The sequence below is a fragment of the Silene latifolia genome, chromosome 4, assembly GCF_048544455.1.
Source record: "Silene latifolia isolate original U9 population chromosome 4, ASM4854445v1, whole genome shotgun sequence".
NCBI classification, from domain to species: Eukaryota; Viridiplantae; Streptophyta; class Magnoliopsida; order Caryophyllales; family Caryophyllaceae; genus Silene; species Silene latifolia.
In genome coordinates, this window is record NC_133529.1 from 59,287,440 (window position 1) to 59,315,036 (window position 27,597).

General features: G+C 33.5%; 1 protein-coding gene across 1 annotated transcript; it reads right to left on the reverse strand.

Moving 5' to 3' along the window:
- Positions 1–5,098: 5,098 nt before the first annotated feature.
- Positions 5,099–9,106, reverse strand: LOC141651555 (protein FAR1-RELATED SEQUENCE 5-like). Its single transcript, XM_074459259.1, has 3 exons — positions 8,861–9,106; positions 5,884–8,135; positions 5,099–5,114 (listed from the first exon to the last, which is right to left on the reverse strand). Exons 1-3 carry the CDS (start codon positions 9,104–9,106, stop codon positions 5,099–5,101), a joined length of 2,514 nt encoding a protein of 837 aa, XP_074315360.1.
- Between the last annotated feature and the right edge of the window lie 18,491 nt (positions 9,107–27,597).

Genomic DNA, 27,597 nt, shown 5'->3' on the forward strand with positions numbered 1-27,597 from the left:
GTTCTTGAAGGTTTCTGATGTAAGATCAACATTTGGATTTCCAATAGGCCCTAAAATAGTTGAATTATCTAAAACTCATACTGAATCCGAACAGTTTCAAGAGTTTTATGCCAAATGGAAACTACAATTTGGTATAAAAGATGGACAAGTTCCACTGAAAACGCTTGAGAATTGGTTGATAAATCATGATCATGGTGGTGATGAATTCAAGGTTAACTTTGTTGTGTTTGCTGTTTCTTTGCTAATGAGAAACACCCAAAAGCCTTTGGTTAATCATCATGTCTTGAAATCGTTGATGAATGTTGATGAAATCAAAGATTACAATTGGTTTTTCTTTTTGTTAAAAAGTCTTCAAGAAAGCAAGATTGAGTGGGTGGAAAAGGAGACTCACTTTGGCGGGCCACTGTTGTTTTTGAAGGTAAGAAGTCTCCAAAAATATATTTGAAGTTCATAAATTAATTTAACATTGCAAGGTACGTTTTCATTTTCTTCTAATTAATTATCTTTTTTTTTGCAGCTCATCTATGTTGATCGCGTTGTTCATGTGGAACGAAAAGTTGAAAGAAATTATTATACGTTGGTAGGTTGGACTTGTAGTTTGTTATCATCCAGAGAGAAGGATGAGATGAAAAGCGGTATGTTTGGAAACGGTAAGTTGGAAACACCGATTGAGGAGGTGGTTGACAATACAGTTGTCGAATTTGTCTATGGAACAAAGGACTACACCGAGGAGTATATTCTTTATCTTGCTAAATATATAACTAGTTTAGCTCAGAACATATCATCTGTTAAGGCTAAGTTCTAAAAAGGAGCATCAATAATTAAGGAGAACAAGACTGCTAAGAAGCTCTGTGATCATGCATTTAGTTTACTCAATTTGTCAAATGAGCACAGCTCCGCTGATAGTGAAAGTTCTTTTGGTACTAATGTTCTTTGATATTCCGGATGTTGTTCAATTTCTTTGAGAATGATGTAGTAATCATCCTTTGGTTCTTGAAGCTTTGAATAATGTAAACATAATTTCAAAAAATAGTATTCAGGTTGAAAGCATGTCATTGAAGAGGCCTATTTTTTATACATATAAAAAGGTAAATATGTTGATCATATTTTTTGTTATATTATGTTAACTTGGTGCTTATGTGTATTGTTCTTTAATTTGATACATTTCAACTATTCCAGAAGCCTTGTGCATTGAGAAAAGAAGTTGAATTAGTTGACAATGGGAATGAAGATAACAAGGAAGAGGTGTCGAAAGGAGAGTCAGAGGAAAACAAAGTTGAAACAGTTGACAATGGGAATGAACACAAGAAGGAAGAGATGTCAGAAGGGGAGTCTGAGGAAATCAAAGTTGAATCATTTGAAAATGGGAATGAAGATAAGAAGGAAGACGTGTCAGAAGCGGAGTTTGAGGAAAACAAAGTTGAAACAGTTGAAAATGAGAATGAAGACAACAAGGAAGAGGTGTCAGAAAGGGAGTCTGACAAAAACAAAATGTCTAATGATGACAAGGATGTACGAAATGATTCGAACCATCTTTATGTTGATAGTGACGGGGAGAATGAGCAAGAAGCCAATACGGATAATCTTATAAATACCCTTGTATGTAGCATTTATCTAAAGATTATTAGTGAAGAACCCAAAACAACCAATCCCAACCCGAGATTAGATATTAGTACTGAACTTGATTTACTAAGAGGAGACACTGATCCATGTACAGAGCCATCTGAGTTTCAGCATTGTATTGCTGACTACGTTTACTACACTAAGGGAAAAGACACTGTTCTTGCTTGGTATATTTTATTCTACTCATTATGTTTGTTTTATTTAATCATTCTGTACATTTCTTTTGGGTATTATGTGCATTATTAATAAAGATAATGTACATATATGTAATTAACTGACTTGTTTTGTGTAACGTCTGAACCAGTGAAAAGCTCTTTGAGTTTAAGAATGTCGTGGGTACCCGATATCTTTTTGCATCTCTAAAACCACCTCGGTATATATCAGATGTTGTGGTTGATTGTTGGTCAGCTTACTTGAATTTCAAGGAACTTGAAAGAAAATCTTCAGCACCACGTCGATTCTTTGCTTCAACCCTCGTATTTGTAAGTAAAATTTTATTTCATTCTATATTACAATAATTTTATGTTATACAAGTGTATATTAAGAGAAGAATATTATGTTCTGTGTGTGTAGCTAGCATTTCAAGGGCAAAGGAAAGAATTAAAATTTGAATGACAATTGGAAGTATTCAAGAAGCATCTTAAAAATGAGTTAAATCATGCTGGGATTATTGATGTGACAAAAGTTGATATGGTTAGCTCAAACAATATATATAGTCAATACATAGTGTTATCTGCTGCTAATTTACTCTCGTAACAAATTTTATGTCTGTTGTATCTTCTAATATTTTCTTATATAAAACCGTTTTTTTCCCAATAATATCCGATAAGCATTTTTACCTGTTCGTATTCAATATGGCAAGTTTGTCATTCTTGATAATCAACAGCATGATGAAAACCCAAAAACTCGTTATGGAAACAAACCTTGGGATATGGTAAATGTTCAGTTGCCTTTCATTGGTTATTTTTTCTTTTATAATGTCATATTTTTTGCACGGTCTCTCTAGACAGTTGGATCTGAATTTTTCCATGCAGCGTAATGCTTTGGCAGAATATTTGAATGACATTGATGATTTGAAGGAAAGAGTAAGAGCAATGGAGCCTGCTGTATTAAAAATGCCTTGGAGAACCCATCAAAATGTTGTTAACTGTGGTATTTACACAATGAAACACATGGAAACATACAAGGGGGGTCAGTATTGGACTTGTGGGTTGACAAAAAACAACGTAAGTTTCTAAACATTTTATATCCCATAATTGTAAATGTACTTTTGGTTTAATTAAATGATCTTTCTTAAATTATTAAAAGCACATTCTTGTTTATTAGTTACCTATCCTCAAGATATTTTAACTTTTGTAGATGGATGGACTTCGAATATTGAGAATCAAATATCTTTAGACTTTGGTTTCATCCAAGTGCAACATTGTTTGTGAAGATATTTTAAAAAAGGTGAAGCAGTATCAAGAGAAGCCCTTCCCAAAGAAACTGGATTCGTCTGATGAAGAATTCTACGAGGATAAATGTGGTGATGAGACTACCGGGGATGAGGAGATAGGAGACGAGGTAGTTGGAAAGAAAGAGAAGAGTACAGATGATATTGGTGTCTGTGACAACAATGAGACTGTTAGGGTTAAGAAGAGAACAGTGGAGGTAGGTTGTACAGAAGGGAATATACCAGATGGTAATGATGTTTGTGAGAATAATGACAGCACGACAGATGTGAGTAATACAAACGACATAACTAGGATAAAAGACAAAAGTACAAATGAGCATAATTTCTGTCTTAAAGATGAGGACAAAAATGCAAAGGATATAGCTGGTACGGAGGAGATGAGTACAGATTACAATGATGTGCTTGACAGTGCTGACACTACCAAGGGCAAAATCATCAACAATCAAAATGTTCATGAACATGAAACAAGTCAACCAGAGTCTCTGAGCATCCTTGCAAATCGTAATTTACTAAGCACAGATACAAGCATTATTACTCCTCTTACTGACTTTCAGAATTGCATTGTTGATATGTGTCGTACAGTAGAGATAAAACATACTGATTTAGCCAGGTATATATATATATTACTACTAATGTACAATATTTAAATTTAAAATATTCTGTATCATGTTTTCAGTTAACACTAGTAGTCCTGAACCAGGGAACTTCTTGTACATGTGGGTGACATTTCTCTTCGGCGTATTGAAATGACAACGCTACGAGAATCTAAGTATTTAACGAGCGATGTGATCGATTGTTGGGCAAAACTTCTAAATGCCAAGGAATCTATAAGAAACTTTTCAGAGCCATATCGATTTTTTTTCACCACAACTGTGTGTGTAAGTCAAATATTTATATAAACTTATTTCAAAAAGTAAACTTTGTAATGTTGTTTCCCTTGATTAACATCAGAAACATTACTTGTCTTGTATACAGATGATGCTTCAAGGAGAACTGGAAACTGTTGAAAATTTTAAGGTGGTTAATGATATAATGAAAGAAGAGTTTACCCAATTCTCGATTAACCCAGATGCAATTGATTTGGTTAGCATCGACAATATACACTCTTTCTGCATGTTATATTTAGTTTGCTTGTTGCCTAATTAAATCTTTTAAAATCTACAGTTCTTCTTCCCAGTTATATATAAAAGGCATTACCATTTACTGGTCATTTACTAGTCATTGACAGCAACAAGTATATGTTCATCATCATTGATATTGTGCATCGTGATGGAAAACCAGAGGAATTTTTCCACGATAGACCACTGTCTTTTGTAAGATTTTATGCTCTCTTTTGCTTAACAACACTACATGCTGTTCCTTTTCATTATTATGAATGTACAATGACTTTACATAGAGTGTACCTTCCCCAACAATATGATCTGTCTTAATTTTCTTATTTTTGTGATATTGTAGCTCATAATTATTAGTGTCCTAATGTTTTTCCCCCTTCTCCGTCAGCGTAATGTTCTAGCAGAATACTTGAAAGACATTGGTATTTCAAAGGTAAAAGTTGATCGCATCAAAAAACTGCAGCCTATTCTTGCAAAGATGAAGTGAAGGAACAACACTAATAAGACTGATTGTGGTGTTTACGTTATGAGACATATGGAGACATTTTAGGGTAATCTAAATTGGACCTGTGGGCTTAAAAAAGCCGATGTGAATTTAAGAAGTAATACAATTATTATTATTACATAATTCAGTACGCATTTGTAAATGTTCTAACCCCTTGTTTTCTTTAATTTCCTAGGATGCTCCCCTACTGAATCTGCGGAAGAAATACATTTCATATATGATTTCAGCAAAAGGCAATGTATGTTTTGATATTGTACTAAAGAAGGCAATGAATTTCCGTTCAAACCCACTGCCATGGGAAGAATACGACGATGAAGATGAGGAAGATGCTGAATTCAAGCCGTAAAAACTTTTTTAGTTTCATTTTTGACATGTGAGTGAGTAATGTAACATATATTGAGGAAGCTACGACTCGTACAACCTGAAGTTTGAAAAAATTTTAATTCAAGAGAGTGTTATATTTCGGAAACAAATTTCAATAAAGTTTATTATATTCTTCCAGAACAACAATAATGTTTATTGTGCAAAAGGCTTTTGTGCCTTCAAATATTGTACTCTAGGAAAACAATTCCAATCAAGTTGATGATGTCCTTGCAGAACAATAATAATGATCCTTTGATACAAATGTAATATACTTTGGCTATAAGAGTAATGTACTTTGGCAATAAAATCGTATTGTACATACAAGCCTTTAAGAATGTTCTCGTAGTGTATATTATGAATGTCTATCCTTGAATCAAAAATTTGCATCTTCCACTTCGTTATCGTCCTCATCATCCTCGTCCTCCACATCATCAGATTCATCTCCTTCATCGTCGTCATCTTCATTGTGGTATTTGGTGAATATGCAACAGAATGTAAATTAAATATTAGATTTTATAAGGACAAAATGGCCAAAATGAACAACTAAATTGATATACATTTAATGTTAACCAAATGTACATTGCTGAAATTCTGATCTATACCTTCAGAACAACCATAATGTTCATTGCACAAAGAGCTTATGTGCCTCCATATAAGAGTGATGATTTTCGAAGGTAAACACTATGCGCTATACTTGTATAATTACTAATTATTTAGCATAAATGTAATATGCTTTGGCAAGGAAGCAAATTATACATACTTGTCAGATGGTTTGTTTCTTTGCAAGTCCTAGAGTTGTGTCCTTGGCGGCCACATGTTTTCAGTACCTCTTCTCTTTTGCTCTCTTCTTTAGGGCTTTTAACATTTGTGATTCAATTCTCTTGCTCTTGGTCCTACCCTTGTTTTTAGATTTTCTAGGAACATGAATGACCAACTTCTGAGGTATTTTGCAGCCCACATACTTTTCTATTTCTTTCATCTTGTCTTTCTTCTTTGCTGGAACACTTCTGTTACTAATCATATCCAATCTAATATCTCTCAGTTTTTCAATCAAAAGCTTCATGTAGTTATCATCACACTCAGCTATGCTGACACAAGAATAAACCTCTTGCCACAGCTCAGTACTCAAACTTTTCCGGTCAGAAAACTTTTGAGAGACATCTATCACTTTGCCTTCTTTATCAAAGACAGGCTTACTCATTGTAGCTTTTGTCCATCTTTGTATTATGTACTGTTCTGGTATTTTCTGAAAATCTTGGTTGTGTAGAACCCAAAGACAGTGCATGCACAACAAGCCCATTCTCTTAAACATAGAACAAGAACAAGTAATCTCGATGTTATCTGGTGAAAATGCTACGTTCCATGACTTATTTGGCATCTGCAAGTCTGTTAGAATATATATTTTTGTCTTATCAATCTTGTCCACATCTTTAAAATGGTAATCAGACAAAGCTGCAACCAACTCTGTTTGGAAGTCTTTGAAAATGTTGTGCGAGTATATTTCAGAAGCATGGACTTCAAGGTTTGAGTTAGTTTTCCATGGGATTTCAGAGTATTTGTTGTCACTGTTCAACTTGGACTGCTTGTGTCTTTGTGCTTCCAAAGCACTCTCATAGCACACCCAAAACTCAACAAGGGTCAAATGAGGTGTGAGGAACCTGTCAAAGAAAATGTTTTCACTCTCAGACCTTGAAGTAACCCTCATCAAGCCAGACATGGAAACATCTTTAAAATAGGCAGGGATCCACTGTTCCCTGATATCGTACAAATCTGAAAACCACTCGTGTTCTACAAGCTGATAATCAGTCATTATCTTCCCCCATTGTTCTTCGAATTCATCAGGCTCCAGTTGGTTGTTCCAAACACACCTATTGAGCCTGCTCTTAAAATCCTGATCTTGAAACAGTTGATAACTGACTTTTTCTCTTAGTTTCTTCATTATGTGCCAGATGCACAGTTTGTGTGTTGACTCCTTAAACACTTCCGGGACTACCGACTTCATTGATTTGTCTTGATCAGTAATTATAATTCTTGGATGGCACCCGTCCATTGCTTCCAAAAATGTCTTGAACAACCATCTGTAACACTCAATACTTTCATCACCTATCAACCCAGCTCCAAAGGTTATGCACATTTTGTGGTGATCAACTCCTGTGAAAGGGACAAACACCATATCGTACTTGTTTGTTCCATATGTAGCATCTGCTGATAACACCTCACCGAACAACATGTAGATCTTTATGCAGATCGGATCTGCCCAAAACACTCCTGCCAGACACTTGTTTTCATCTACTATAAAATCAAAGTAAAAAGAACTGTATGTGTCTTTTTTCCCAATAAGATTCTCAACAAACATTTGCGCATCAAAATTACCAATGTAGGTTTTTATGTCCCTGACAAACTTTTTGAAATCAACCTTAGTAGCACCGATGTTGTTGTAACCTCCACACAGCTCCTTCCAACCTCTATAGGCTTTCACACCACCTAGTTTTAGCACCTTTACCTTTGTGACAAATTGTTTCTGTACCTCTGTCATTTTTCGGTTTCCTTTCAAGAATATTGTAGATTCCGGCGAAGCAAGTGGATGGTTATGGGCTTCATCGAATCTGGTAACAATGTAAGTTCCATTTTCTTGGTATTTGAACTGCACTAATGCACGACAGTCAATTCTTGTAATCGACCTCATACGGCTTATGTCTGTCACATCAGATTGTGCATCATTCTCAGCAGTATCAGTATCAGTATCAGTATCAGTATCAGTCCTCTTCCTTTTCCTACTTTCATTTATACCTTGCCTATTGCAGATAACATTCCTTAATGCAAAATTGTTTGGTAACTCATTGCCTTTAATCCTTTTTGTTGTTGCAAGTCTTGGCGTAAACCCACAGATTGTACAATATTTTTTGTAGAATAACTCTGCTGATTCTAGTATTTCGAATACTTGTTCTACTTTAGGTTTCTTTTCCTCTGGACAAAATGGAATATACTGGAGTGCATTTAATGGTTCAATTCTTGTTCTTGGAGTCTTAAAGCTGTTATTTGTAGAACAAGACATACTTCCATCACTTGTACTCATTGTCTGCTTCAACAGTAGTTCAGTAAATAAGTATATTGAATATTCTTGCATCAATAATGCAGTAATCGAATTCTAATATGCTCTACAAAGATTGGTAATTTATTTCGTACAAATAAAGGTTCATATATAATGTATTCCTTCCAATGTCCATTATCATGCCTTTAAAGGAACATTTATTTTACTGCTAATGTTCATAGGAAATATTGTTGTCCATTTTGATATAGCATATATAAAATGTATTGAATGTTAATGACAGTAAACAAAAAAATAAATGACATAATACTATTTCATTAATATTAGAAATATTTACAAAAGCCATTCAAGACTTTCAGACGCATAAAGCCTATTAAGGCTTATAGTGAAAAAAAAAACAAGAGAAGATAATACAAAATAACAATATACTAGAAAACTAACTTAATATATTTGTAAATTAATTTAACAGTCAGAGTCGTAATAACCCTCATCACCAGACTTGTCCTCATACAACTTTTCAATTTCATCTTATTTTCTTTGTTTTTTCTTTGTTGTGCTTGTCGTTTATGATGTCTAATTTTTTGTTCACGACTAGACAAACGCCTGCAAAAGCAGTATCTTTCAAGCAGCCTTCCATTCTTTGTGATAGTGATTATTCTATTTTCATTTCCCGAAACCGCGTTTCGGTAATAATCCTTTTCAATTTTCTTTTCGTTGGATCCTAAAAGGAACCAACACGACCAAGCCTTGCATACCTTGGCCATGCTTTTCTTCTCTGGCCTCCCAAGTCGTTCAAAAATAATCGAGAGAAATTCATAATTAGTAAGAAAAATATGTAAAGGACGTGTGTCTGATGGTACATCCATCTCCACAGGAATATCCTTTGAAGTAATCCAGTTTGAAGAAAACTGGTCTTCTTGCCACTTCTTATAATTAGTGATGAAATTGTTTTTGTCTTGAATGTTCTGGTAGTCGGGTATTTTGCATTTAGAATAAGACATTGTTTTTTTTAGAAGATTGGGTAGTTTTCTGGAGAGATTAAAGATTTTGGTTATTCAAAAAGGTTTTAGAAATGAAGATTGGATGGAAAAGTGGTGGTGTACTCTTGTGTTTATATAGTGGATTAATTGAGTAGAAGAGATTAAATATTGTGAACAGTTGTGTCTTTTCAACAGTCACATTATAATCATTGTAATTATTAAACTGGTTGAAGTTATCTATGTTACTTAAACGACTATATGTATTACGAGTTCAATTTAATTGATATTTCAAATTCCTGTGTAAATAATAAAATGTACCTTTAAAAATAATATAATGTACATTTAAGGTCTGCTTTTAAATCTCTTTCATAAAACAGTACATGCACATTATGAAAATACGTAATGGAGATTTGAAGTAAACTGAAAGCACATTTATTTTCGAAATAATGTTTCATGTTCTTTTTTAAATAATTTAATGTACCTTTAAATATAATATAATGTACATTTTCCAAATAGTGTTTAATGATATTTTAGTTGCACCTAATTATCAGAAAATACACAATATGAATATAGATAATGGACAATTTATTTGATGGAACAGGTTCTTTTATAATTAATATAATGTACATTCTGAAATAATATAATCTACATTCAGAAGTAATATTTAAATTACTGTGAATAGTTGTGTCTTTTCACCACATAAGCAAGTTAGAAACTGTCATTTGACTTATTGTGACTTATTGTGAACAGTTGCAAGACCACTTGCAAAAGGTAATAATTACGTGCACATCGTTATTATAGATAATGCACATTTCAATAAAACTGATAGGACATTTCTTTCTGAAACGTGTACACCACAACACAACTGATTATTATTACATGCAAAACTATTTTTCAGTTACTTCAAATTGCACACTTTTCCTTTCTCATTATTTTTACATTTCTTTTCACCACAAAGTACATTTACGTTTATCATCATCCTAAAATCAAACAAACAAACTATAAACCCTAATTTAACACTTTTCGTTATAAAATTAATGTTTTTGTGCTTTCGGACATTAAATCTAGTTAACTAAATTTAATCAAATCCGAAATTAAGTTGAATTTCATTAAATTTAACTTTAACATCATCATAAAATCAATTCAACAAGGATTAAATAACATTGAATGAACATACCTCAAGATTGACTGTCGAAAACAGTAATTCCAGATGAATGACGAAATCAACTCCGATTTTCCTTACAAATTTTTGATCTTCAAATAACTGAATAGCTGATGAATGCAAAAGTTTGAACAAATTGAATCTGATTTCGCTTCCGAAGATTTTCGCTTCGAACACAGCAATTGATGATGAATAACCGATTTTAGATCACTAAATTTGATGTCGAAAAACAAAAATTTACAAATTAAGGAAGGATTAATGATGAAATCGATTGATTTTGTTTCGTATGGTTTGATTTTGTTCCGTAGGTTTGATATTGCTCACATATACACTTTCTTATTTTTTGTTTTGCGCGAAAGTCTACTTTTCAAAGTAACGCGCGTCTAATCTCAGCCGTCAGATCATTTGATGGACGGTTGAGATCTGTTATCACGGTTCTCACGATAAGCCCCGTTCTCACCGGAACTCTAGCCTTTATTATTATTATTATTATTATTATTATTATTATTATTATTATTATTATTATTATTATTATTATTATTATTATTATTATTATTATTATTATTATTATTATTATTATTATTATTATTATTATTATTATTATTATTATTATTATTATTATTATTATTATTATTATTATTATTATTATTATTATTATTATTATTATTATTATTATTATTATTATTATTATTATTATTATTATTATTATTATTATTATTATTATTATTAATATCATAATTATTATTATTATTATAACTATTATTATTATTATAATAATAATAATAATAATAATATTATTATTATTATTATTATTATTATTATAATAATTATTATAATAATATTATAATAATTATTATAATAATTATTATAATAATTATAATAATAATAATAATAATAATAATTATTATTATTATTATTATTATTATTATTATTATTATTATTATTATTATTATTATTATTATTATTATTATTATTATTATTATTATTATTATTATTATTATTATTATTATTATTATTATTATTATTAACAACCTAACAACTCCACAATTACATCAGCAACATAACAAAAATCATTCAATGAACAAAGTTTCTATTAAAGCGAAAAGAATAAGGGTTTAATTAATGTGAAAAGTCATTAAGGGTTCTATTAATTCCTAAAGAACCCTAATTTGGGTCATAATTAACCAAAGTAGGATAATTTTAATTGTACAAACCTGATTTGAGGTGCGCAAAATAAGGAGGGGAATTTTGGAGGATTGATTAGTATTGATCAAATTGAAGAAGTCGTATTTGTTGTACTGAAGAAGATTGATTGATTGTAGACGACTGATATAGGATTTTGATTTTGAGAATTTGGGGGATTTTTTAATTTAGGGATAGTAAAATGAAAGTAGGGGAGTAAAAGTAATTGTGGGTGACTATTTACTGGAAGGGTATAACAGTCACTTTTTAGTTTTTTTCACCGGATTTGACAGTTGGTATTGAGTTTATAAAATTTGGGTACTTGTGGTATAAGTTTTGAAAAAAATTATGTTAGCTATAAGATTTGAAAAGTAGTGTTATATTAGGTACAAGTTTTCAATTTACCCTTATTATTATTGTTATCATTATTGTCATTATTGTCACTATCATCATCATCATCATCATCATCATCATCATCATCATCATCATCATCATCATCATCCACCATATCGTACTGACTTACATCACAGAGGGACCCCATAGGAAACGCCCCCTCCCCCCTCCTCAAGGCCTAATTGTTACATTTGCAGGATCTATCCGAAGAGAGCAATCGTTGGCCCGAATTACCATTCGAGAAAAGTGAGTTGATCGACCCGGATAGGAGCAACGCTGACTTGATTGTTTTTACTAATATTATTATTAATATTAACATTATTATTTATTTTTTTATCCATAATATTATTAGTAAAAAATTACTATTTTTTATTATTATAATTATTGATTATTCATGTATAATATTATAATTTTTTTTTATAAATATTAGTATTATTACTAGTATTAGATTACAACAACAACAACATCATAACCTTAGTCCCAAAATGATTTGGGGTCGGCTGACATGATCATCTTTTAGAACCGTCTATGGGTGAACGCACACCTGCAAATGCGAAAAAAATAGAAAAGGGAAAAATGAAAAACAAAAGGGAGAGTGAAACATAATACAAAGTCAAGGTAAACTTATAGGTTTTAAAATCGAAGTCCGGATTTCTTTTATAAAAACTTAAAATTTAAACCGAGAATAAAGATTAAAACGATTTTGAAAACCGCAGTAGAATTTAAGGATCCGGAATACCATAAAAGTAAACCAAGTAAAATATATAAGAAAGTGTTTGGTAAAAAAGTGTAATAAAGGAGAGAAGAACAAATAATTTTTTTTTTAAAATTAAATAAAAACACGAAATATTTCAAGTAACATGAAATACTAAAAATCCACATGTATCCTTTCCCTCCATTGTGCCCTCTCCGTCACCATACTCTTCTCAAGCGCCAGAAATCTCATATCTTGCTTTATCACTCTCAACCATGTCTGTCTCGGTCTCCCTCTACCCCTAGGGACCCTATCTGTTCTCCAAGTCTCCAGCCTTCTAACCGATGCGTCCATAGGTCTCCTTTTCACATAGCCAAACCATCTTAGTCGATTTTCCATCATCTTATCCCCTATTGGCACCACTTTTACCTTTTCCCTAATCACCTCATTCCTTAATCGATTTTCCTTGCATGGCCGCACATCCACCTCAATATACGCATCTCCGCCACACTCATCTTTTAAATGTGATAATGTTTCACATTATAAATATTAGTATTATTACTAGTATTACATTATAAATATTAATATTATTATAGTTGATAATAACAATTATACTAAATATTACTATTATTAATATGATTATTTTAGTTCACTTCAGTTTCATTCAGCTAAGTTCAGCTTTATTCAGTTCAACTCAGCTCAGCTCCATTCATTTCAGTTCACCTCCATTCAGTTTAGTTCAGTTCAGCTCCATTCAGTTCAGTTCAGCTCACCTCAGCTCCATTCAGTTCAGTTCAGCTCTAAAAAGTCAGAAAGAACAAGGCCTTAGGCTACTTCTATTCTTCCATTTTTCCCTTGACTTTGTCATTTTTATCATATTTCTTGTCTCGACCTCGAGGCGGGCGCTCCTGCGCTATCTCGGACCTAATCACCAAGGGTCTTTCTCGGGGTCTTTGTGACACCCCCACATACCAAGGTGCCTTACCAGGACTACCCTAGCATGAGAGACCGTCACCATCTCGGTTGCCCGAGGTTAGTATATCAAAGTTACCAATCCAAAACATAATTATTAAAGTATAAATGATTAACTGATTACATAGTTCAAAATCCAAAAATCAAAGTACATGTGACTAGTGTTCAACTAACTAAAACTGAAAGATAAAACTCTTGACAGCGGCAGCTAGACTCGAGTGATGACTCCCCATGACGACCCCCATAGCTAGTGAACATCATCACCTGTCACAATCTGCTCACCACCCCCGAATGGATCACCATAGATTTTACAAAACAACAACGGGGTCAGTTACTGTATAATCAAAATAAGACAAGTACAAAAAAGCAAACTGCTGATCATCATCCACCTCCAACTTCCGATCTTACATAGTAACTGTATGCACACTAAAGTGTGTAGCCCTACCAGATTATCCATCGCAATAGATAATCCTCACCGCCACTACGCCAAATCTGGCAATCAATAAGGAGCGTATCACAACGGTTTAATTCATTTAATAACGACACTTAGATTACCGTTTTCCAAATATTGGCGAAAACCTAGACCGCGCTAGTAGAAATAACGGTTTCCCTCGAAAACCATTGTTATTATAATTTGACAACGGCTGCTTAACAAACCGTTGTCAAAAACTTTTAACGGTTTTCAAAAACTCGTTATAGAATCACTCTTATCAACAGTTTTTATAAAACCGTTACCAATTTAAGATATCGGCATTTCGAAAACCGTTACTAAATTAACACCAGCAACGGTTTTTGTTACCCATTGTTATGTTATAGCTACGGATTTTTTGTAACCGTTATTATTTTTTATTATGAGATAACGGTTTTTCAATTCAACCGTTGTCAGTATTTGATTAGATTTTTTCAATTTGATTACTCCATTCAACTTATCTTTAATAAATATTTAGTTTGACTAATAATATTCAATTTGACCAAAATAATTCTATAAATATATCTTCATAATGTTTTAGTTCAAATTCTAAATTATCAAACATTTACGCTTTAATTTCTTTCTAAATTTCTCTCTAAAAAAAATATGACTGGTGTATCGGAGCTACAATCACATTCTCGTTACGCACAGCCTTTTACTTGCATTCTCCATAATCTCCCGTTTCATTATAGTGTGAATGGAAAGGGTTTAAACCCTAATTTTGGGTGGTTGACGCAAATGATTCATAACTCCGGTTTCACCGCGGTTAAAAAAGTGTACCTTGTGTCTACAAACAAGCAAGGTTTTGTAGGCTTCTCTTTTATCGTGTTTAACAAAGCCAATAGCCATGATAGTTTTCGTTAGGCAAGAAAATTAGGGTCTAGATTTGCGAGGGAAGATGCAGGGAAAGAGGACTTCTATTCGGATGATAAAAAAACAAGGACCATATCTATGGGTTGCGACCCATCTTGATCATCATCTGCTGAAACATTGCAGGAAGCATCACATTCTTGCCACCGTGCCTATGTCATGGGAGAAAGAGGCCATTCCACCTGCGCTTCCCGGTGATAATAAAGGGCCCATCTAAGACTTGCTCTATACCGCAATTCATAATGATTATCCTAATACTTCATCAGATTCTAATAATTAAGTCTTTATTTATTATCTGGCTTTGTAAGTTGTATTTGGATTATGGTGGTGGTTTGAATTAAAGTTTAATTGTTTATGTTTATTGTTACGTTTTTTGTTACCCCATCCTCTGGAATTCAGAGACAATATCACTAGAAAAATATCAAACTTTTATTATAATGACTTAGGTTTTTGGAGTACATTAAAATATCAAGTTAAAGAAAAAAAGTCGCGTAAAACAAGCGTTGACAAACGTGAAAAAGCAAATGTGTAGTGTGAATTTGAATGGAGGGAGTATGTTTTTTTTTACCCCATCCTATGGAATTCAGAGACAATATCACCATATATGTCTCTTTCACCTTCAGCCCAATCCACACAGTCGTTTTCCCATTCCAATGGCACTATCCCCTGCTCGGCAATGCGACCTTGGCGGTGCAGAATTGGAAGTAGTAGGAGACGGTCAGATTCATTCGCAACCCATAAATATGGGCCTACCCGCTGTTCAACCTGATCAAACCAGAGTCTCGAAGTCATTGTTATAGATTTCCCGCTCAAGTTTGCGAGCCTGACAAAAGCATTCCCGCTTCTCACCCCCGCCAAACTCGATGAGGGCACACCGCCTGAAGCCATCATGCGCATCATTGTTCGGGTAGATAGTTTGAACCAAATTTAATCCGGCTAACCGAATCAAACATATTAACCAGTCAAGGCTATATGAGAGTATAGCCTTTCCATGTCCTTCCTCTGTATACGGGAGATTGTATGAGATGCACGTAAAGGGTTTAGCGTACATAAATCTACTTGAGGGTCCTACAAGAGGTTCATATGATGCTTCATCATCATCAGCGGACGAATAATATGAACCACTATAAAATGATGAACTTGATGACATAATCGATGTGAAAAATTAATGGAGGACTTAACAAGTTAAGTATTGGAAAGTGCAAACGGTAGAAGTTAAGATTGTGAAAATTATAATTCTACTTATAATGAGTTTGGGTTGTATTGGAAACGGTACAAGTTAAATAAGAATTGGTCAACTCTACCGTGTTAAACATATCAGCTTACAACGGTTATCAAAAAATCGTTGTCCAATGAGTAAAAACACAACTGTTATCAAAAAACCGTTGTCCAATTAGTAGCAACAAAACGATTATCAAAAAACCATTGTCCAGTGACTAAAAAACACAACGGTATTGATTTGACTAATGCATGCCTTGTAATTTTTACTTTTTCTTATTCAAAGTTGCAGTATTGCGCGTTTGACCATATGTATAACACAAAATGATAACGGTTCTTTGTTAAGCCGTTATCATATTACATATATCAACAACGGTTAGACATAATCCGTTTTTTAAAAAAAATTGTTTAATTATCTGTGATTTTCTAGTGTTTGTGATTTGACTAATGCATCCCCTGTAATTTTTACTTTTTCTGATTCAAAGTTGCAGTATTGATTGTTTGACCGTATTTATTGACACAAAATGATAACGGTTCTTTGTTAAGCCGTTATCATATTTCATATATCAACAACAGTTATTGTAAATCCGTTGTCATATTACACCAATAAACAACGGTTTTTCTTATAATCGTTGTAAATACAGATCCACTGTGAAAGCTGAAAAGTTTGTGGTTTTACCAATGCATGCCTTATTATTATTGTTTGTTTGACCATTATTCACCTCATTCATGCATGCACAATTAATACAAGTTTGAATGTAATGAATGGATGAAATTAATCCAATTAATTATAGCTTTATTATACTATAAATAACATCACATTTCCAGTAACGATAAGAATCACTTTATTATTACTAACCTTTATATTTCACTTTTTAAATAATCTACATATACATACATATCATAATTAAAAGAATGTCGTCGTCTTCATCATCCGCAGTCGCACCTCCTCAGCAATCGGCAACCCGCTTTATCAACCCGATTACTTGCATAATTCATAATCTCCCAGTCATACGCGATGCTGCTGGGAATCCAGCTTCTAAGTCTCTTAACCCATTGAGGGACATCCTCATTGAGAATGGGTTTTCAAATGTTAGGGTAATCTACTCGGCTTGGATTTCTGGTCGTGGGTTTCTTGGATATGCTCTGATCGTGTTTCGAGGGTATGGTCTTGACTATTTTCGCCAAGCAAAATAACTCGCTGCAAGGTATGCATCACGTGACCATCAAAAGGGCAAAAGTGACTATTATGGCGACGACCCTAAGGATCGTTATGTTCACGCTGGGCCTCACTTATGGGTTGCCACCGCTGAGGACGCTCATCTGATGAGAAGGGTCATTCCGTACAATTTTATTAATGTATCGAAATCATGGGAAGACGAAGAAGTGCCTCATTTTGATCCCCGTCTTGATGTCGATGTAGTACGCTTGATTTATAATCATGTTTATCCTCAGTATCCACCTCCTAGTCAAACTCCTGTTAGGGTGTTTGATTAATGTACTAATTAGTTAGCTGTTTGTTTTTGTGGTTTTTCTATTTTTTATTGTGTTTCCTTTTTATCCCCTTATTGTAGTGTTTTTTTTTGGCGCCATTGTATAATACGTATGCTCGTTTTAATATATTGTTCTACTCTTTATTACATGCAAATGCTTATTAAAATAGATTTTAAATAACTTGCGAACGGACAAATGAATGAAACAATAACATATAATATAATGACTACGGTAGTGCATAAGAACCATGTTAGATCATAAACACCTCTAGAAATAAATGGAAATTGGAAGATATTAAAAAGATAATTACAACGGTTCTTATAAGAACCGTGTTAAATTATGCAATTGCTGAATAACATTATTTTAAATAACCTTCTCTCTCCCCCCCTCCTCCCCCCCCCCCCCCTTCTCTCTCTCTCTCTCTCTCTCTCTCTCTCTCTCTCTCTCTCTCTCTCTCTCTCTCTCTCTCTCTCTCTCTCTCTCTCTTATTACTCAAATTATGTCAAGTGGTAGCTCTTCTTCTTCCTCTATTTCAACGGGGACATGTAATTGCTCGATTCGGTAGCATTGCGGACTTCTTGGACTTTGCAAAATCCGGGAAGAAAGTTTCTTACTTGCAAATTCTATAATCCCGAGACTAAAATGCGTGGATGCAATTACTTCAAGTGGGTTGATGAACCAATGACTGAGTGGCAGAGGAAGGTTATAAACAAGTTAGTGAATGAGAAAAAGAGCATGGATATCGAGATGACTCAAGTGAGAAGTATACTATATAAATTTGAAGAATCGAAGCGGGGAAATGACAGTCAAATATTGAAGGCAAAAGAAGAATGCAAGAAGTTAACCATGGATATCGTAGAACTCAAAAATAATGAGGCATGGCTTAAGTTAATTGTAAAATTTCTTCTTCTAATTGTTATTTACCTAGTTTATTATGTATGGTGGTAGTTTGTACTCTTTATGTGTAAACTTGTAATCCTTTAAATTAATGGAAATAAGCAAGATTTTCTAAGAAACATATTGTAATTAGCTGGCATATACCAAATGATGCTTTATTTCTTGGCGGTAAAATCAAACACAATGAAATATAAAATAAAACGGTTATACCCAAACCGTTGTTCGGGACGATATCTGATTATAACGGTTGTTTGTTGTTATGTATATAAAAATGATGCTTTATTTCTTGGCGGGAAAATCAAACAACATGAAAATATTACAGACAACGGTTATTTGTAACCCGTTGTAGATAGTACGAATCAATTACAGTTTCAAACAAAACCGTAGTCTGTTTGGAAACAAAATACGACGATTTTTCTTATACCGTGTTTATTACTTTCCAATAAACAAGGTCTTGCAAGTGTGGTATTATTCACACATATATACTCTGAGCTTCCCCTCCCCCACATAATATTCTCAAACATTGAGCTTCCCCTCAACCATCAGCCTACCCCATCGCCGTCGCAGTCATCGTCATCATCGCCATTGCCGCCGCCAGATCAATCCGAATTCTCCTCTTTAAAGAAGTAATAAACCCTCCTCTCTAGAGATTTGTTTTTTATTATAAATATGCATTGTTATTATTTGTTTATTAATTTCTGCTTTAGATATGGCCCAAAAGCGGAAAAGAAAAGATGGAAATGCATCTGGCGACGACTCAGGTGATGAGAATAATTTGCAACACACTGCGGGTCGAATGCGCCACAGGGTTTCCCTAGAAGCAATAAATTCAAAGATACCTAATCCTTGACAATGGGATAAAGATACGGGGCTGCCATATGGTGAGTATGCCGGGTATTTTGCAAGTTGGATTGGTTGTCGTATAAGACAGTATCTGCCTCTCGGTACGCAGCGTATCAGTGAACTGAGTAAAATAGCGGAACACCATGCTAATAAACAGAATAAAGGTATGTATATACAATAATAAATGTTTTAGCTGAAATTAAGTTACTACTTGATATTTGTATTAGCCGAAACACTTTTACCAACTATGCTCATCATATATGCAGTTAGCATACGTTGTCCCCGAAAAGTATGATAAGTACCTAAAAAAAAGACAAGGGAAGCCCTCGGTTCTTGGAAGTTAAAGATTGCTGAGAAGCACTTGTTCAATAAGGAAACCAGGGAAATGAACAAGAACCCACCAACAAAGAAGTATCTGTATGTCAGTTAAGAACACTGGGATAGCTATATCGCTTATAAGCAGTCTGACAAGTTTAAGGTAACTTAATAATAATAAGTAAAGAAGTATACTTAGTTTAGTGTTTGGTCATGCTTACGTTTCTTGATACAATTTATTTGATGAAGGCTATGAGTGAGAGGAACAAAGCGAACATTTCAAAGAAAAAGACTGTCTTTTACGGCTCCCGAGGTGGTTATAGATTGATTAAGAAGAAACTTGTAAGTACATAATTCTTATAGTATTAGACTATTACGTGTTTTAGTTAGATGTTATATATGTTCATAGTAATCATACATATTTTGAGAGGATATCAATGTGATGAATGAATTGTAGGCAAAGCTTGGAAAATTCAGTCGTCACGACGCTTGGATGGAAGGTCACACTCCTAAGAATGGAAAGACGCAAACTGAATATGATAAGGACATCAAAGAGAAAATTGTAAGTTTGAATAAATATGTCACTCCTACCACTGGTAGTCGGAGTTATATAATTGTGAGCTGCTTAATGGTTTTATGTGTATGTAGAGGATTTATGAGAAGGAGGTATAGGAAGGAAAATGGAAACCTAAAGGACGTGATGACATTCTTGCTAGGGCAATCGGCAAAGCAGAGCATCCAGGTCATGTGAGAGGGGTATCGACGCATGTTGGTATCACTAAGTATTTTGGGAAAACTGCTCGAAGTGGTAATGATTCCAAGAAGGTAATCTATAAATACTGTATTTGAACCAACGTAATTTATAACTATATATGCTGACATTAATTTCTACTACAACTACATAAAATAGCCAGGTTGATGATGAGAATGTTGGAAATTGGGGAAAAGCCATCAGAAAAAGAGTTGGATATGGTTCAAGAAGCCATAAAGGAAGCAGAGGAGGAGGAGAAGGAGGAGGAGGAGGAGGAAAAAGAGATAATAATATTTATGTCTTATATATATATATATATATATATATATATATATATATATATATATATATATATATATATATATATATATATATATATATAATGTGTTATATGATTTGGAAAATCAGTACGTGTTATATGGACAAGTGTTAATGTACAGAAGGAAGCCGAGGAGGACATGGCAAGGGAGAAGGAAATGGCAAAGGAGACTCAGGTGGGAGCCGAGGATCGATATCAGGCAGTTGAAGAGGAAGAGGAAGCCAGGAAGGCCGTGACACAGGAAGAGATTGAGGTAGTTGATGATCAGACGTTCTTCTCTACACCGAAATAGGTAATAGCCGCTAGTTTATAATTATTCATCTCAGTACATGTTTTTTACTTATGAAATTTATTAAAGGTAGTGAATGTATGTGTACTAATTGATTAAAGCTGTCGTGAAGGGCGATTTCAAGGTGGCTTGTCGTCTGTTCTATTTACAGGGAAAACAGAAAGTTGTTGTTGCCAGGGGATACGTGTTCGCTTACGACCGGCTTCAACAAGCTAAGGTTCATGGTATACCTCTTCGTCACAATTGCAATAAAGTGGAAGTGTCCCAATTATATAAAGACGAGTATAGGGAAGTAAAAGTACCATTTCCTAATGAGGAGATTACTTATTTGAAAGAAGCCCTGAACTCTTATGTGCAATGGCCTAACAACCTCATCAATGTTGTCATCCCCGAGGTACCTATACGCAGACGTTAATTATTACTTGTTTTTAAATATATTAGGGTACGAATATTAACACATCGTAAGTACTTTAATCTTTACATTTGCAGAAGTTAAGCAAAGCCATGGCAGCAGCTAAAGCAATTACTACTACGTCAACGGAAGTTGTTGCAGTCAAGCCTGGTTATGATTCTTATCATGAATCGTGTGAATATAAGAAAAAAATGAAAAATGCTTCGTTGATGGCTTTGCACAACCTGACTGTAAAGAAGTAACCTAGAGGGGATGTAGTCATTATTAACATTGAAGAGGAAATTATGGGCGCAGCTGATATAGCCGTACTAGACCCGAAGCAACTGGTGGAATTTGTCGACCTTGACAATTTAGATGCTGTTCACATTTTGATTTGGATGAAGTAAGTTTTTTTAATAAAACTATTTAGTCATTTCCATTTACGAATAATGATGTTTGTTAAATTTATCAATTACAATAACATTTTTCGTTCCATGTGGCGTAATAGGTACCTGAATAATCAGATCGCTGAGTGGAAGTTCCCAATTCACGCCTACGGATTCTTGAGTCCTAAGGCGTTCTCTGTGCACAGAATTTCATACAAAGAATAAATCAATAGTATCGCTCATCGGTTGATGTCGTCCAAAAAACTATGGCTTGCCCCCTACAATGAGAATATGTATGTATAGTACGTGATTATTGTAATGAATCACGGTTCTATAAATTTATTATTAACATGCTTAAATGCGTGTAAATGAACTAACAGTTCAATGTCCCAAATTGAATAGGAAGCATTGGGCGCTACTGGCAATCCAAGTGAAAACAAAAACAGTGTACTGGATTGACTCTCGCGAAAGCAAACCCTCTGACAGTTGTGTAAGGATGATAACTGAGTAAGTTTACAACCTTCAATAATGTCATTTGTTATTGTATGACTTGAGACATATATATGCAAATAATAATGGCATGTGTGTATATTATGATTTAGTGTTTTTGAAGCAAAAAAAGATTATGTCCACTTGGGAAATATGAAAGCAACGTTGTTCCCAATTTTATCATGCCATTAATAAGTGTATTCTTAATAATTATTCGTATCACTTAATTAATGTTTATGCGAGAGGCTGATTATCTAATTCAGCTGATTTGTGTGTGATTTATATAATAGTCTCCTAAAGCACCAGACGACAGACAATGCGCCTTTTACGTTTGCCAGTCCATGTGGGAGGTTATCAACAGAAAACTATCTACCATTCCGATACGGGTTAGTGTGATTTAAAAACTATTTCAGACGTAAATTGAAATCAATTCTGTATACTTCCATGTATTATATCTATATTGATTATGTATATTTTGAATTGTAGTTTCCACTAATACTCAACAAAGCCCCAAAATATTCGGCAGAGGACATCAACCAGATGAGAAATATGTGGGCCAGTTATGTTGTTTCATTAGCGGAGTCTCAATAGTTTTTTCATGCTTTATTTATGAGTGTGTATATATAGATCCATTGTGTATTGGTTTCTTTTGTTTTCTCAATTGCAGTTGTGTTTTCGCTGTTGATCATCCTGTTTGTACTGTTTTTAAACTGGGTTTAATTGATCACGGGGTGTAATATTTTGATACATGATTGAATTTTTGCACTGTACAGCTGCTGAAATGCTATTTTTCAACAGCAGCTGAAAAAATAGCATTTCAGCAGATTCTACAAACGCTGCTGAAAAAATAGCATTTTAGCAGCTGCTAGAACAGGCTAAAATCATTTAAAAAAAAATTAAAAACGATAACGGTTAAAAACAACCCGTTGCAAACAATTATTTGACAACAGTTTAATTTAGATAAATAACCGTTGACATATTTTCCCTCCCATTCAAACCGCCAAAAATATAAGATAACGTACGATAACCGTTGTCGAGTTCAAAACTTTTACAACGGTTAATTTAAGCAGAACCGTTGTCAAAATTTCATCAATAAAAGTAGATAACGGTTATATACCGTTGTCAACAGATGAATATAACAACGGTTTTGCACGCAATAAAGCCGTTGTTAAATTTTGAAATTCAATTAAATAAGATAACGAAATGAACCGTGATCATATATAATAATTAACAACAGTCTTGGAACGATAAGACGTTGTCAATAGTAAACTACGACAACGGATTTGAAACCGTTCTTAAGATTTAATAACGGTTTCTTAAAAGATTTTATAACGGTTCTTGATGTTATATAACGGTCACGTGTTTTTTGTACAACCCTGGTATATATTTAACAACCGTCGTTGCAATAACGGTCCCATGTTTCTATTTAAAAACGGTAATTGCATTATTTGACCGTTATTGAACGTCTTATTTGGCGTAGTGCGCGCCAGTGGGGGACCGCAGCCAATCCCTACCTAAGCCCCGCTCATCAACGAGCGATAATCCTGTTCATTAATTTGAACATCCCCTCTTGTGGCGGGTTCGATAGAGGGCGAAACTAGGGCGTGAAGCCAGCCCCGCAAGTGACTCCACTCAGCCGAGGACGCACCTCTACGAAGTCCCCACCTAAAAACAATCACATAAATTCCAATTACCATATGCAAAACCCCTTTTTCCCCCAATTCCCAAATTAGAGTAAACCCTAAAAGATTAATCAATTGAACTAATGAAATCAAGGACTTACCGACACCAACGATACAATAAATGATGAAGAAGACTTGCTAACAATACATGCACTTGAGAGAGATTTGGAGAGGATTAGAGTTACGTTGAAATGTTTAGGTTTTGTGAAATGATTAGAAACTGTTAATCCACGATTATAAAACTCTAACCCTTTCTAAATCAAACCGCAGAAATAACACCCGTCAAATCGGATACTCGGTCGAGTATAGAGTATACTTGGCCGAGTATCCTCTACTCGGTCGAGTATTCCCATACTCGGCCGAGTATTCCAGGGTAGGGAACTTTCCAGGAACACACGACACCCTTACTCGGCCGAGTAAGCCATATTCGGCCGAGTACAAACTTAGGAAAAATCGTATTATTACAGTCTTCCCTCCTTAAAAAGAACTTCGTCCCCGAAGTTCACTCTATACACACAAAACATACCAACAAGAGCCAAACAACTCCTACCATATAAAACAAACACCCAACAAAACACCCAAAAAAACACCCAACACAACCGACCAGACGAGACAAACATAGCTAAACCAACACAAAACATCACTAAACCGACTTAAACTAACTCAAAAACAAACATGCGACCATCTCCTACCCCCCTAAAAAGACAATAGTTATGTCCCCGTAACCAAACATAACTAATCAAAAAGGGTGGGAAAACGCTCTCTCAAAGCCTCCTCGAGTTCCCATGTGGCCTCTTTGTTAGAGTAAGTGTCTTCAACAATAGTGCGATCACATTAATAAATCTCATATAAGAATAGGTAAGGAATGATTCAATATATATAGTCAACTGATCAACATTAATCAGTAATGATTGGGTAACTAGAGTTTGACATTACTGTCGTTTGACGATGGTGGTCAGTTGATTCCTTAAGGTCACACCTATAAGACAATTCCCTTAATAGATTAATTAATTAATTGTATAACGATACAAAATAATTAAATCCTTAAATAGAATAAATTTTATCAATGATTGAGAGTTATATATCTTATTGTAATTTCATTAATTAAGATTCAATTTAGTAATTAATATGTTATATTACTAAAATTGACTAATGTTTATGAAACATTTGAGATAAGAGTAATTAGTTAGTTATAATTACAAGATGTTGTAGATTATATTAATTAGACTTAATGTGACCCATTTTATACACATGTAATTGTGAATTATTTGTTAATTTGTTAAATATGCATTAATATGTCTAATGACATGTTACATGTCACATGTCACATGTCACAACATATTACAAATGACAAATTACAAAAATAAAATGGAGTCCATTTTAAGTGAAGGGGTCAGTTTCATGGGTAGTTTTAGGTTGTATGTAGTTGATTGTTTTAATAAGCTAAACACAATCATTACACCTAATGCAACCTAAACCTAATCTAAAGTTTTGGTCAGACCAAAAGGAAAAATAAAAAGCTACAATTCCCTTCCCCATGACAACCTACCCAACCCCCCTCTCCACTTAATAAGAGCAAAACTTCTCTTATTTTCATAAATGTGTGCTCATGCTTAAGAAATCTCCGCCTCTCTCTTCCATAAAATGGTTTTATGTCCATAATTTGTTAAAACAATCTAATTTTAGATTCTTACTAGTGTAGTAAACAAAATAATATTAGATCCATCATTTAAGGTAACTAATATTGTTATCTAGTTAGTAATAATATTAGTATTAAGGGATTGTCTTGGGTGCATGACTAAGGAGGCATTCTACACTTGAATGCTTGAAGGTTCTTGGAGGATCATCCAAAAATGGCATTAACTCAAGATCTAGATTTGGAAGGAGTCCAAATCTAGTGCCCTAAATCCGTCACAAATGTATGTAAGAAAATCGTTTTCTCCTTATTTTTGATTAAAAACATCTTGCATGCAACTAGATCCACTAGTATATAAATTACGGATAATTTATAAAATGATTAGATGAGTTTAATAGGGGTATTTGAACCCAATAATTGGCATCAAGAGCTTTGGTGTTGCATGCATATCATTTTATGGTTTTTATGAGTTAATTGATAACAAAATAAAAACTAAAATTTTTGATTTATAAGGATAAAGCCACGAAATTTGTTTACATGTAATATATTATGGTTCTAAAATATTTTTAGGTCATATTGATGATTTATGGATGATTATTGCTTATTTTAATGATTTTTAGTGAAATAATTACACTTTATTGAGTAATATGAACTTTTATTTACAAAAAAATAGTTAAACTTCACCTCTGGCCATGAAATTTTAGTATGACCTCAAATGCATATTTTGCATATTGTATGTAAAATTTTGGATTATTGTGATTAGTTTGCATGTTTTATGATTTTTATGTGATAAAAATACAATAAATGGAGGTTAAATGACTAAAAATAGTTAAACTTTGAAAAACGCCATAACATTTTAATATGATGTCACATGCATATTTTACAAATTGTATTTAAAATTTGAGATAAATGTGATTTATTATGCATGATTTATAATTTTAATGGTTAAAATGATATAAATAGTGACTATTTTTAGCAAAAATAGCTAAAATAAAATTTTTGGCATGAAATTTTTCTCTAATGTTATATATATGATATGGACATCAGATCTAAAGTTTTATGATTAATTATGATTGATTTGATATGTTTATTGATTTTTATGTGATAAAGTCGATAAAAGGGCAACTTTATTAGTCATAAAAATTAATTCTAAATTTTTGGTTAAAATTTTGGCATTTCCAGGTTCTGGAAATTATTTAAGAATGTTCAAAAATTTTATTTTGATTTTTCATAATTTTTATGTTTAATTTGGAATTAAATGGTAAAAGTTATGTTTTATACGATTTATTAATGAAGTAAATTATAAATATTTTGTGGGCAAATGTTATTGAGTTTTTGGAATCTTGGTAATATTCTAGTATATACAAAAATGTGATTTCGAATTTTTTCGAATTTTTAAGTATTGATTTGTGATTTTAATAAGTCATTATCACGCATTTTCATAGAATCGGATTATATACGATATAAGGTTTAAGTAGGGCGATTTGGCAGATTATTTGGCATGTTAGTCACATATAATAATGCTGCATTTTTATTGATGAATGTCATATTTTATTTATGTAATTTTGAATTATGTAATTTATCTTAGTATGGCCTTAGTTTTAATCGGTATTACCCGTAATGTAAGGGATTACCGATTCGGTTGTAATTTTAATGTGATCTCGTATCACTTTTATTTTTACTAGATTTTATTTTACAAATGTATAATTAAATTGCAATGTATTTTATTATTATTTGTAATTCCGGAGTTCCTTCAAGAAGGTGCCAATCAGAAAGGCGTTCCGATCAAGACAGAGTCCTTGGGAAGCGTGTATAACAACGCGACCCACCACGTCGTAACACTACCTCAATAAGATGAGATGTGTACCTTTGGGCTTATTATTTGTCCTCACTTAAGCCCAAAAGCACAAGTCCTTGTTACTAAGTGGTGGGTAGAATCCTTTATAAACATATCATAAACTCCTTACTTTCCCGATGTGGGACAAATCTCCTCTCAAACACTTAGGGTATTAAAAACTCCCCCACTTAAATAACACAACGTCCTCGTTGTGCCCAGAGGC